Raw genomic sequence first — 12,119 nt, 5'->3', positions numbered from 1 at the left:
TCAGCAAGACGCTTGGCATTTCCAGAATATGAAGAGGTTACTAATTTGGGGACTGCCGAACTGCGGGATAAATGGACTCAATGCCGTTGGAACGGACAGTGAAGGTTTTGTGATACAGTCCCGATATTAAAATGCGGTGTGAACCGGGAAGCAGGAGCAAAGAAAAGGAACAGGGCCGTCACTGGAACGACTTCTCTGGTTGTGCACCGTAATTGACAGTTCCCACAAACCTCTAAAAATGCGTCGAGTTACAGCGGTGGGAGCGGTTATTTTTGCCGACGTTGCCGCCGCTGGCGCATACCCTCCAGATGATGTCGACAAGCTTGTAACGTCCAGCTTGCCCAAGTTGCAGGAATATCTGGTAAAAAACCCGCAGGGCGGTTGCACGCTGGAGACGGCAGTGAGACGAAAAGAATGGTAGAGCTGGGCCATGCACCACTTGCTTTTCCAACAAGACTAACGACGGGAGAAGGGGCGATCTCAGCGAGCAAGAACGCAAGGCGTACACCGATGCCGTCTTGTGTCTTATGTCCAAGCCAGCCTTGACAAGCGCTCAAGCGCCCGGTGCCAAGAGCAGGTTCGATGATTATGTGGTCGTGCACATCCAGCAGAGTGAGTGATCATTTCTTTTGCCCTCCGTAATGCTAGCTACAGAAAGCTCTTATACCATATATTTAGCTCCAAGGAATCACGGAACGGTACGTAGGAATCATGGGGGGCCTCACAGGCCATTGATCATGTGTCAAGGTTGGCCAACAAGTGATAGACCTTCTTCTTACCCTGGCATCGCTACTACGTATGGCACTATGAGCAAGCCCTTCGGACGGAATGCGGATACAAGGGGTACCAGCCGGTAACCGCCCTTGCCTCCTTCTCAACAAGCAACGTTGACTAATCGCACCAGTACTGGAACTGGGGCCGCTACGCCGATGATCCCGAAAACTCGCCCCTCTTCAACGGCGATGAGTACAGCATGGGCGGTAACGGCGCCAAGGTCCCTTACGAGGGCATCCCCGTTCCGATGGCACCCCGTCCCTACAACATGATTCCTCCTGGCAACGGAGGAGGCTGCGTGACATCGGGACCTTTCAGAAAGTGAGCCTATACTACCCTCGCCCCCTCCTCAACACCACTAAATACCAACTCAACCGCTACTAGCATGACGGTCAACCTTGGCCCTCTCGCGCCCATGCTCCGCGACGTCAAGCGTAACCCGCGCGCCGACGGACTCGGCCATAACCCGCGCTGCCTGCGCCGTGACGTCAACCCCCACGCCGCTGCCGTCACGACCACCAATTACATCTTCGACCTGATCACGTCCAACAAGGATATATACTGGTTCCAGACCGTCATGGAGGGCCAGTTCCCCCAGGGCAAATGGGGTGTCCACACGGGAGGCCACTTTACCGTCGGCGGGGACCCCGGCGGCGACATCTACGTCAGCCCGGGCGACCCCGCCTTCTGGCTCCACCACGCCCAGATCGATCGCCTGTGGTGGATCTGGCAGATGCAGGATCTGGAGAAGAGGTTGACCGAGGTCAGCTTCACCAAGACCATGGGCAACTTCCCGCCAAGCGCGAACGGGACGTTGGATGATTTGAGTGGGCTGGGCGTGCTGGCCGAAGATATACAAGTGAGATCGTTGATGAACACCATGGGCGGTCTGGACGGGAAGTTTTGCTACATTTATGAGTAGGGCAGCGGTCCGCGGTGTGGCTAATCAGAGGATGGAGCGAATCCGAGCGCCCTGTGGACAGACCATCTCACAGTGCTCATAAACGAAGGGAATCGGATCGATACTGAGTTATTTTAGAAAGGGGAGGGGGGGGGATTGTTGGAATGCTAAAGATTTGTGTCTCCTTAGATTGGGGTCAGGGTGATTTGAGGCTGTTGTGATTACCTGCTTAACCTTATTATGGAATACTGCACTGTACGAGGTCACGTTCACCCATGTGGCATGACGAGAACGGTTTGGAACTTACAGGCTCTCAGTCAGCCTTCAAATAAGGCCGAGACCCCTTGCTCATAGCAGGTTTATGTCTGCTTAGCATTCTATCTCAAATCCCGAGCCCCATTCGCCCCCCTTAAGTGGGCGAGGATGGTCTACAAAAGTGGTCGATAGGTACGGTACAGGTACATACAAGCGGTACCTCAAGCGCAGCAGGTCTGAGCACCTGAAACTGAGAGGAAATAAAATAATAACCAAGGTTTAAACAAAGAGAAGCAATACCGAAGAGAGGAGGAAAAGTGACAGCTAAGTCCTAAACAAGGATAAAAGGGGCGTAACTAGTAAGAGATCTGTACTAATATAGGCCGGGCGAAAAACCTCTATCAACACAATACTGATTTACTATCTTGCGTCAGGCTTTACTAAAATCTAGTCAAGCGCACTGCGAATAGCTGCGATAATCCCGCCCGTTTCAATCACTGAAGTGAACCACCTATCTATAAGTGCCTAGAATTAACATATAGATGTTGTTCTCAGTGCTAAAACAAGTAACGAAAGCCGCGCAATGCAGAAGCTATCGATTGAAGGTTCTCCTCATTAGCTCTTCTAATGCCTCGTTGATCAGGAAAAGGAGCCTCGCTAATAGTCCAGTAGCGAAAGCCCTGTAAACTTGGTTCAGGTGAAGTGATACACCTTGGAACAATTGTGAGTCGCCGGCCCAGCTCCCTGGAACTCATCGTCCCTAAACCCAGCGAAATCCTGCGAGTCGGCATCCTCGCCGATACTATGACCGTCAATCTCACTGCGTAATATCCTTTCAAAGCGATATTGGTCCAGAGAAGTGAAAGAATAAGAAGACTCACCCGACCTCAGTGCCCGCCGGGAACAGCCGTGCAAACCTGCTAAGTACCCAGCTAAACACGCCTCTCTCTTCAAAGTAGCAGTGCTGCCAATCGCTGTTCTCCCACTTGTGGTAGTCGCTCGACATGTTGCTGGTCCGCTTCACGCAGATGTCGCGCGCCGCGGGGTAATGGCCGGTGCTGTTGCATTCGGCCTGACTCTCGCAATACTATGCCGAATTCCCAGCTCAGTACTTGAACGGGCCATGCATTGACGAGGATCTCGGAAGCCTACAATCACCAGTGAGAGCCACGACTGTGGCGAGTCTGGCGTCTCCGGGGCTTCGCGCGGGCGGCAATCGACGGCGAGGTAAATGCCTGTTCCATTGAGGGCCCGGCGGTGGATCGATGTTTGAAGCGGCTGAGGGGTTGGAGAGGCGAGGATGCTGCGGGCGGCCAGGGCCACGACGGTAAGGAGTTGTAAGTATCGCATGTTGTGATGGTGAAACTGCTGCGTGGGATGGTTTGGGGGTTGGGGTGGGAAAGCGGGAAACATTCTTGGGTGATTATGTTGGCTAAATCTAAGTAAAGCATGACAACCCACCAGTTCCGATCAACACGCGGGATGGAACACTATATTGCTCCAAATAGGCAGGTGGGTGCTCGGCAATGGTGTACACACACCAACTTCGCAGCCGAATACAATCGATGATCGAATGGAAAACCATTCTGATTGATTAATAAGCTAGAACGAAGGATAAGACTTGGTAAATGAGATATATGTCCTTCAGCAGGCTTATTGCTATCCAATACTTGATGGGAATTGAAAAGATGTAGTTTATGTTAGAAATTCGCTACAGTAACAAAGTACTTACGTAGGTGAGATCCGGTAGGTTGCGAATCCCTAGCTACAGAGTAGTAACCCTGCGTATTCATATACGGAAGGTAGTATGTTTAATGAACTACTAGAACTTTTACCTTACATCTTCGTCTAGCCCAGAAACGATCAGATCATAAGGCCAGTGCCTCTGCCATTCGTCGGCCTCAATCTCGGCGTCTGAGGAACATCTTTCTCGAATCTATGACACTGTCCATGATGAACCGGATCACCAGTGATCACTGCTTCCACTCGAGCCCAAGTATATCATGCGGTTTCGTCGCCGTTATATTCCAGCTTCCACTCGCGGCAGATCTTCAAGTCTGATAGGAAGATCCCTGTGGCCCCCGGGGGTGGACCGAGCTCCAGCAGTACAATGACACTTTGTAGGAGAACAGCAAATTCGTTGAATGACTTGCTTGAGTCGGGCCAGAGTTGTTGAACATTGGAGTGTCGTTTCGTTCGATTAACTACATAAGGTTCTTTAGGTAAATATCTACTAATTATGGCCCCGAAAATATAAAATACGGTCATGTACCAGGCCTCTCGATTATCGGGTGCATCACCGCGTCTCGCCCTCCGGCTTGGAAACAATGGGTATGAATCTACGAGTATGCTCGTTGCCTAAATCACCAAACTTGCAGCAACCGCCGCGCTAGCCAGCAGTGCCCCGGCTCTTGCCCATCCAGCTCCTAATCCCACCCGATGCACGCCACTAGTCACCGTGCTCGTCGGGGCTGCGGCGCCCTCGCCAACTCGGCTGAGACCTGCGCTTGCCGTCCCGCCCCCGCCTGCGTCCTCCGTGATGGTCGCGGGCGCGGTAGTGATCGTCGTCTGAGGGTTCACCGGGCTCGTATACGAACTCAGCCAGTAATCCGAACAATTCGTGTAGCAGCTGTGCCCGTCGGCAAACACGGTCACGTCGTAGTACTCGTCGGCGGCATACACGTTCTTGGCATCGTCCCATGCCTCGGTAATGAGCGGGCCAGGATCCTGTTGCGCGCCTGTCTCCTCCTGCCGCCGCCGCCGCTCCCACCCCAACGTGTCACTGTACGGCGTGAGCGTGACGGTCTGGCCGGACAGGGCCGCCACGCGCGTTGCTCGGCACCGCTGCATCAGGTACGCTCTGCCCGAGAAGGTAGTGCCGTCGTGCACCGTCGTGATCTCGGGCTCTTCGGTCGTGAGGTATTCATAGTGGAAGCCGGAGGCTGAGGGGCAGCAGAAGAAATGCGTCGCCACGACGTCTGTAGCCTCGGCTCTCGTGGTGGTCTCCGTGCCGGACGAGATGGTGAAGGTGCGGTAGAAGGCGGGATGAGTATAGCTAGAGGCGGCGGTATAGCCTACGGGACATGCGCTGTAGAAAATGGGGATGTAGTCGTCACCGATCCTAGTTCTTCCCAGACCACCGTAACATGCGTTGTTGAGCTTGTCGTACGGCTCGCCGGCTTGTACGGCGGTGCAGGACATCCATGGTGGGTTGATCTCGACCACAGGGGTTGGATAGCTGGCGGACATGTAACATGTTTTGCTGACGGCCCACAGCGCCGTGCCGATACCGCATGACGGGTCCGGCGTGAGTTGGCTGAGAAGATACGAGGTAGTTGCCATCTTGAATGATTTGTATCCTCGGAGAATGCGCCAGATGAGAAGTCTGCGGCGTGAATGTGCGGCTCCGAATTTTTTAGCCCTTATTTTACCCCTTTAATAAATGGGGGGAGCGTGCGGTTCCGGAGGTCTTTTCCGCCAAGTGAACAGGACGCGCATCCCGGCCACGCTATCCGAATATGGACCAATAATTGCCTCTGTACTCCGTCGTCATCCCGCCCATTGCGGCGCAGGGCCTCGGTTCGTCCTGTTTGGACGAGAACTTAATGCGCGTCGTTCGCGATCGGAGTCACTCCAGCTGCTGCTGTATCACTGCATGCTAGCGAGTACCGACTTCGATGTCGCTGTGATTGGGTATTACCTTCGGCCGTGAGTCTGCCTCGCAATGTACCTGTTTTTTTCTGTCACTTGGTAATTAGCTCTTAGGCCCCACGCATTTACATCGACTGTTGGCACCGAGACCGCGGCGAGGTTGTGAGTTGAGCATTCGAGTTGCGTAACGGGAACCTGCCGGGTCTACTAGACGAAACTAAGTATTCTCCCCTATCGTTAGCAGATGTTGGCGACAACGGCCGAAGTATGAAGCAAGCAAAATAGGGTTTGCAAGGGAAGAAGACGGACCCGAAGTCTTCGCCAGACGGTATGCCTGAACTAAGTATTTCCAGCCTAGCAATATGCCTTGGGATCGGAGACGAGAGTATTAACAACTGCGCCCGCCTTCTTGGCAACCTGGCTTAGTGCAGGATTAATTAACACGATGTAACCAGCCGGAGGACCGGCAGAAGAAGCGCTGCTTGTCGAGTACACCAAATCCAACCGACATTTGAGCTCGCGAAGGCGCGCCAACCCTCTGGTACTTTTTCGGCTTTGACGGTGGTTTGTCCCAGGGAAACAACATAATTACAATCACTACTATATCTAGCTACGCAAGGCGTACGCGAAGTACATAGCCGGCCGACCTACTACCCGTCGACACAGGTCTCCCAACCGGCCTGTACGATACGGTTTCCCCATGTCCTGAGCGGTAGAACGACCGGCACGCCGTTTTAGAGTAAAACTGTGTACAAAGATTAATATCTAGTGAAATTGATGGCGTCGCATTAGAGACACTGAGCATGTGGCGGATGGAGCTTCATCAGGACCCGGATGTTCTCGGACTCGGTGGTCACGCCGGCCTTGTTGGCTTCGCGGTGAAGCTCTCACAGCGTCAGCACCTCAGAGCCCTCGATTGCTGTGTGCTACTTTAATCATTCCACGTACATCCCGAGAAGATGGCAGCAACATGGGTTGCACGCTAGAAACGACACGATCATCGCGGTCGACAACCCGGTGCCGATGAATCCCCCCGTTTTGTTCCTTACCTTAAGGTAGCTTGGTTACGTTGCCACCAGATCTAGCAGAAATCAATGAGTGTGCGGGCATGCAAACTCATTCGTCCGATCATAGCCATGTGAATACGGCAACCTTGCTCTGATAGCTTAGGGCCCGACGCCTTAACCGACCTAAAATTTTAGCAACAGAGGTTTGACTCTTACCCCTCGGGCACGGAGTTCGTTGCCCTGCCCAGGCTTTGAGATACCCCCGTGACACTGATAGATAATTAGTCACTCAATCTTAATGCATATCGTTACGCATCACGAGTGTAATAAGGATTTGCCGGTCCCCTGGAAATCGAGACGGTCGACTCATACACCGGCATGCTCGCATTGCTCGGTTATATTCGAAGCTGGGAGAGATTCTCCGGATCTCAACATAACGGCACAAACTTTCTTCATCGCTGAAACCTTTGAACCGAAACCTCTGTCCGTTCACATTGCACCGAAACAATCTGCAAGCGGTCTCTCTTTCTTTTATCCTAGTCCTGTCTGATCTACCATCAATCAATCACCGCTCATCCTTTTCCGCCCTTGTTCTTACACCTGCGTCTCCTCCTTCACTTTTACAAAAATCTCCATTAAAACTGGAATATCCTGAGCACCATCAACCTCCCATTTACCCTGAATAGTGTAATGAGGCACGCCACTAATCCCCGCTCTCTTCGCTTCCTGTGCCTCAGCGTCGACCTCCTTCCCCCCTTTCCCTGTTTCTAGCCACTCCCTCACCTCCTCCCCGTCAATACCGGCCTTGACGGCCACTCCGATGAGTGTATCATAGCTGGTTATGTCACCCGTGCCTTCAAAGTAATCCCGGAAGAGCTCCGTCACGATGCGGTTCTCTACGTCGCTCCCCTTCGTCTTGCCGAGCTGGATCAGCCGGTGCGAGTCGCGGGTATTTCCGAGCTTTCCCGCGAAGCTGAAGTTGATGCCCTCTTGCGTCCCAAGGATCCTCAGGCGCTCCTGGAATGCACCGGCACGCTCTGCTCCGAACCGTTGCGCGAAGCGCTCCAGGATGGCGACACCCTGCTCCGGCGACGTCTCGTCCAGGTAGAACGGGGACCAGGATATGGTAAATGTATCCTCCCTCCCACCAGGGTACGTCTTTTTGTAGAGTTCTATGGCCCTCTCCAGCTTTCTTTTTCCAATGTAGCACTATTGTTCATTAGGTCTGCGGCGCTCAATGGGAAGTTAGGTGAACCAGTACGCAATTTGTCGACGTACCCAGGGGCAGACGTTGTCAGATACAACCTTGATGGTAAAGTTGACCATCTTGGAGTGACAAACCGTGAGTGTGCTCTGTCACACGCTGGCGTATAACCTGTCGTGGCAAAAGTGATCCCCCCAAAAATAGTGGTGCTACTCGGTTGGCGAAGACTGAAGGAAATAGGGGAAGGGGGGCGCGTGCAAGCGCAATAACTAGGCTTTCTGAGACAGCCGTCGAGTTGATTGAAATTCGCTGAATGACTGCTCACTGCTCTTAATGGCTGTGGATGGAAAGGAGGGTGGTCGGAAGAACAAAGTGCCAGAAATGCAGGGGTAGATGTGGGCGGGAACGTGCTGTAACTGGCAAACGCAGTGGCATCGTGTGGGAGCCAGTCTCCTGTTTTTAACGTTGGCCAATGAGATGTTTTCTAGGCAACAGCGGGTGACTCTTAGAAAATGAACGACACCCCCAACGTACAGCCAAGACCCCTTGTAGCATTTGTTAATGCGGACAATCTTTGTACGCGAAAACCATGCTCTCGGCTAGCACCCTTCTTAACAGAAGGCTCAGCAGCTCCATAGGAACTTGGGTACATTAGCTGGACCTTGCCCGGTTCCTGCTTACCCTGAAACAATCTGGATGCTGCGGTCCTATTTGCCGTCAACGAGCACGTCCGCACGCACGGAGGAATTTGGTGTGCGCCTTATGTTGAACTTTCGGAAACTTTTCTGAAACTTTTCCTCGCCATGTGAGAGTACCAAGTAGGGTGACATGAATGTTTTGGATATCACACCGTACTGCCGACCAAGATCTGTCTCACAGTGACTGGGATAGACGGCGTTAAGAATGACTTGAGGAGAAGAGCTATCGCCACCGACGGCAAAAGCAGTTTGAGGTGTGTGGCTACGGAATTTATCCGTGAGGGAGCGGAGCGTATTAGGGATATGTCTATCCGTGCATGAGGCGGAGGAATTTTATGGAACGTGTACCCTAAAAGTCTCCGAGACGAGATGAGCAAGAGGGAGGAGGCCGGACACTCGGTCCTTCGAGAGGACCGAGGCCAGATCTGTTCGCTCTTAAGGGCAGCATTTATTTGGTACTCGCGCTCGCTTATGCAGCCAGCTGATTGATATAGAGAGACTGTCGAGTCCAGAACCACCGTCGCAGAATGCTGGGCCTTGCCTTGAGTGCCGGATGCGGTCCAAGATTCGATCCTTCTAGCCTCACTTGTTAATTAACGCCGGACCGGAGGCCGCGCTCCCGAAGTTATAATCGACGGGAATCTCTCTCATCCTAGATACAAACAGGAGATACGAGATAAACTATGAACAACGAACCCAATCGGACTGATCCTGACATAGGCATCGACGCAATACCGAGCCACCTCTTCCACGGGTCCGCTACAACGCAGTTTGGTTACTATGTAAATTCCTCAATTGACGGCCCCGATCCGCGCGCGCCCGCTCCACAAATTATGCTTACTGTAGATGTGCGGCGTTGGAACCCGACTTGGCTCTGTTGACACCCACTGCGCCATGCGTAACTTCTTCAAAGGCTGGTTGCCTTGACCCTGGAGTCGTTCGTATTCTCGGCACGGCGCCATGATGCAGCGCCGACGTAACCGAGGTGCTCGTGGCTACCGCCAGATCAGTGATAGCGACCCAGACAGCAGACGGACAACAAACCTAGAGCACTACATTCCAGCACCGCTGACGCCCTCACCGAGGATGGCTCGAGCCGCTGAACGTGCAGCCGCGACCTCGAGGTGCGGCCGGACTGGGAGGTAATTATGAGCTCAATACTAGATTCCTATCAGTTAGCGCGCTTGCGGCTGGAGCTATGTATATGTGGATGTCTCGTGTATCGCGATTTGGGGGCCGTCACTGGCTGGCTAGTTTGCGCAGCGGTGCGCAGCGGCCGCTTCGCGCATCCGCGCGTCCGAGGCGCTTGGCTCGGTACTATACAGCTTCTGGGATTTTGCCATGGCCCACGTGTTGCGGGCCTTTGTCAATGCGTAGGGGCGCGGCGGGATTGCTGAGTGGCGGCTTGATGGATGCTGTTCTCAGCTAGAGTATGCAAGACGAGCTTTCGGATGCGCTGGGAAGTCGGCCTCGCTGGTACACTCTTCGGTCCTCCTCGCCGGCACGGCTCAAGAAGAAGATGAAACGCTATAATTTCGGTAATGATACTGGTTTTCTCGAGCTGCTTCGATATCCTACCTTATTTTGGTCTCAGGTATATCCGAGTCACTGTGCTTGGACGACAGCTACCATACTATGCACGTACACAGCGGGCTTACAGGTTTTGCTGAGGAGGGCAAGGAGTTGCGGGTGGCTTCCGCTCCAGATTACGAAGTAGAGGGCCCTCAAATGCTTAGATGAGAGATTAGGGCTTATTGGGCGCTCGCAACTTCTTGGTAGAGTGTTGTTATGTGGAGCAAATTGCGCCTCTATGCTAAGGTCACAAACTACCTAACGTTATATAGACTGCGTCATCTCGGCGATTCAGCACGCTGACAGGTAGTCGTTCGTGGCGGGAGATCATGTGACAATTTGCCGCGACTACGGATAGAACAAAACCTATGGCGTTGATGGAGGACTTCTACAGGTATAAGTATCGATGAGATGAAACCGGAGCTCAGTTCGGGCGGGTCTGCGGCGATGACGGGGAAACCGGTGAATATGGAGAACCCAAAGGCTAACCTAAGATAACTTAGTACTTTAAGTACCTTATCTAATGGAATTTGATATGGTTTTTGAGAACTTCAATTGCAGATTGAATAAAAATTCCATCACCCGGTGACCGGGGTGTCGGGCTGCCTATGCGTGAACTTAAGTCTGTACCGGTTTCTGTGGCGTTCTGTACTGTAAATCCGTGTCTAACGTTGATCCCGAAGGCTCGGTGTAGTCATAATAATTAATCAATTGGCAGGCGCAATAAAAGCATCTTAGTACGATAGATCGCATAAAGGTACACTAGATATCTAGGTATTTCTCGGTATTCCATCAATGGAAGCCTTTCGCTATAGAAAAGATTTTTTTCCCCTGCCCATAGCCACTAAAACTTATCACAAGTAGACACCTGTAAACACAGTCTCATTGATATTCTCAGTGATTTATAAGGCTTCTTTATCGATCGTCATTTTTCATTCCTTTCATCAACAAAACTCCCAGCATTAATTACCTTCCTAGCCGGACTAGGTGAGCATTGTTCATGATGTTTCTATGCCCTAGCCATTGCCCAGCGCTTAGAATATCGGTAACAAATGATGCCCAGCTGGGCACCATGATTGTTACCAGCATCTCCTAATTACCAGTGCTGGGCTATATGGTCTGGGTTATATACAGTCTGGGTAGTGACAGATCCCCTCATAAGGTACCCACCCGAGCCAGCATCGAGCTATACTTGAGGTCCTGGAGTTGATCGGTCGGAAAATCGCACATCAACCTCATTTCATCTCCTAGCAAATGCTTAGTGCCGGCAAGGGCATTACAAAGCCGACCTTCTAGGCCCTGGCTCACTCTAATCCTCCCGTCAGGATACTGGCCAATGACCTCTCGATATTGAAATCCCTTCTTTCTCGGCCGCAGTGGCGGCGGTGTGGTTAGGGCCAATGTAGAGGACCCAGGACCCTAGCGTCCCTAGCTTCGAACCGGCCGACGTCGGGAGCACGCCGACCCGTAGAGTCTAAGGTGAAATATCTTTCTTCCCATCTTTGTTCAAATTGGGCAGAGCCGCGGCCCGGTGCGGGAGCGAGTTATTCTTGGTATCAAGTGGCTGGTCTTCTCTATGCAGCCTAGACAAGTACGCTAGCTACACGTACCTTCTGGGCAACGTTGTGCGTCTCTGCGGGGCCCCTGTCGTGCACATGCAGCTTTCCAACGCCCCAGGTTTCGCAACCTCAGACGAGACGCATCCTCCCGGCGGCAGGCCAATAGCCTCTTCGCGGCGCAGTGTTGCCTAATGCCACCTCCCAAAAGCTGGTAGGTTAAGTTCAGCTTGGGTGATATTAATCGAGCTGCTCTCCAACGCGGGCTATGCCGGACGCGACGGCAGCATGCAATCTCTTACTCGATGATTCAGCGGTCAGATATAGCCACATCACGAGGCTACTGCATGTACAAGGTGTGGAATTTCGCACCATCACGCAAGGTTTTGCTTCCTTCGGGCAACATAATCGGTGTTCCGGGGGTGCCACGAAGCCCTGCTCAAGCCTTGCCAAGCAGCGGGGCCAATCCTCCGACCCTCCTCGGGAGCCCTTGGACCCCTT

General features: G+C 52.8%; 4 protein-coding genes across 4 annotated transcripts; 1 reads left to right on the top strand and 3 right to left on the bottom strand.

Moving 5' to 3' along the window:
* Positions 1-238: 238 nt before the first annotated feature.
* MFIFM68171_07196 (Tyrosinase copper-binding domain-containing protein) lies at positions 239-1,696 on the top strand (the record flags this gene model as incomplete). Its single annotated transcript, XM_071062616.1, has 6 exons — positions 239-417; positions 473-612; positions 679-698; positions 767-853; positions 905-1,095; positions 1,159-1,696. The coding sequence occupies 6 exons, from the start codon at positions 239-241 to the stop codon at positions 1,694-1,696; spliced, it is 1,155 nt and encodes a 384-aa protein (XP_070918717.1).
* A 927-nt stretch (positions 1,697-2,623) lies between these two features.
* On the bottom strand, positions 2,624-3,280 carry MFIFM68171_07195 (uncharacterized protein; the record flags this gene model as incomplete). The annotated part of the gene is made up of 3 exons (XM_071062615.1): positions 2,624-2,750; positions 2,812-3,017; positions 3,083-3,280. The coding sequence occupies 3 exons, from the start codon at positions 3,278-3,280 to the stop codon at positions 2,624-2,626; spliced, it is 531 nt and encodes a 176-aa protein (XP_070918716.1).
* A 1,008-nt stretch (positions 3,281-4,288) lies between these two features.
* MFIFM68171_07194 (uncharacterized protein) lies at positions 4,289-5,272 on the bottom strand (the record flags this gene model as incomplete). The annotated part of the gene is made up of 1 exon (XM_071062614.1): positions 4,289-5,272. One exon carries the CDS (start codon positions 5,270-5,272, stop codon positions 4,289-4,291), a length of 984 nt encoding a protein of 327 aa, XP_070918715.1.
* Positions 5,273-7,182: 1,910 nt separating this feature from the next.
* On the bottom strand, positions 7,183-7,914 carry MFIFM68171_07193 (DSBA-like thioredoxin domain-containing protein; the record flags this gene model as incomplete). The annotated part of the gene is made up of 2 exons (XM_071062613.1): positions 7,183-7,797; positions 7,867-7,914. 2 exons carry the CDS (start codon positions 7,912-7,914, stop codon positions 7,183-7,185), a joined length of 663 nt encoding a protein of 220 aa, XP_070918714.1.
* Between the last annotated feature and the right edge of the window lie 4,205 nt (positions 7,915-12,119).

Source organism: Madurella fahalii (assembly GCF_045866475.1).
Source record: "Madurella fahalii IFM 68171 DNA, scaffold_4, whole genome shotgun sequence".
NCBI lineage: Eukaryota > Fungi > Ascomycota > Sordariomycetes > Sordariales > Madurella > Madurella fahalii.
The sequence above is the reverse complement of the archived record's forward strand: the minus strand, read 5'-3'. Positions and strand labels throughout refer to the sequence as shown.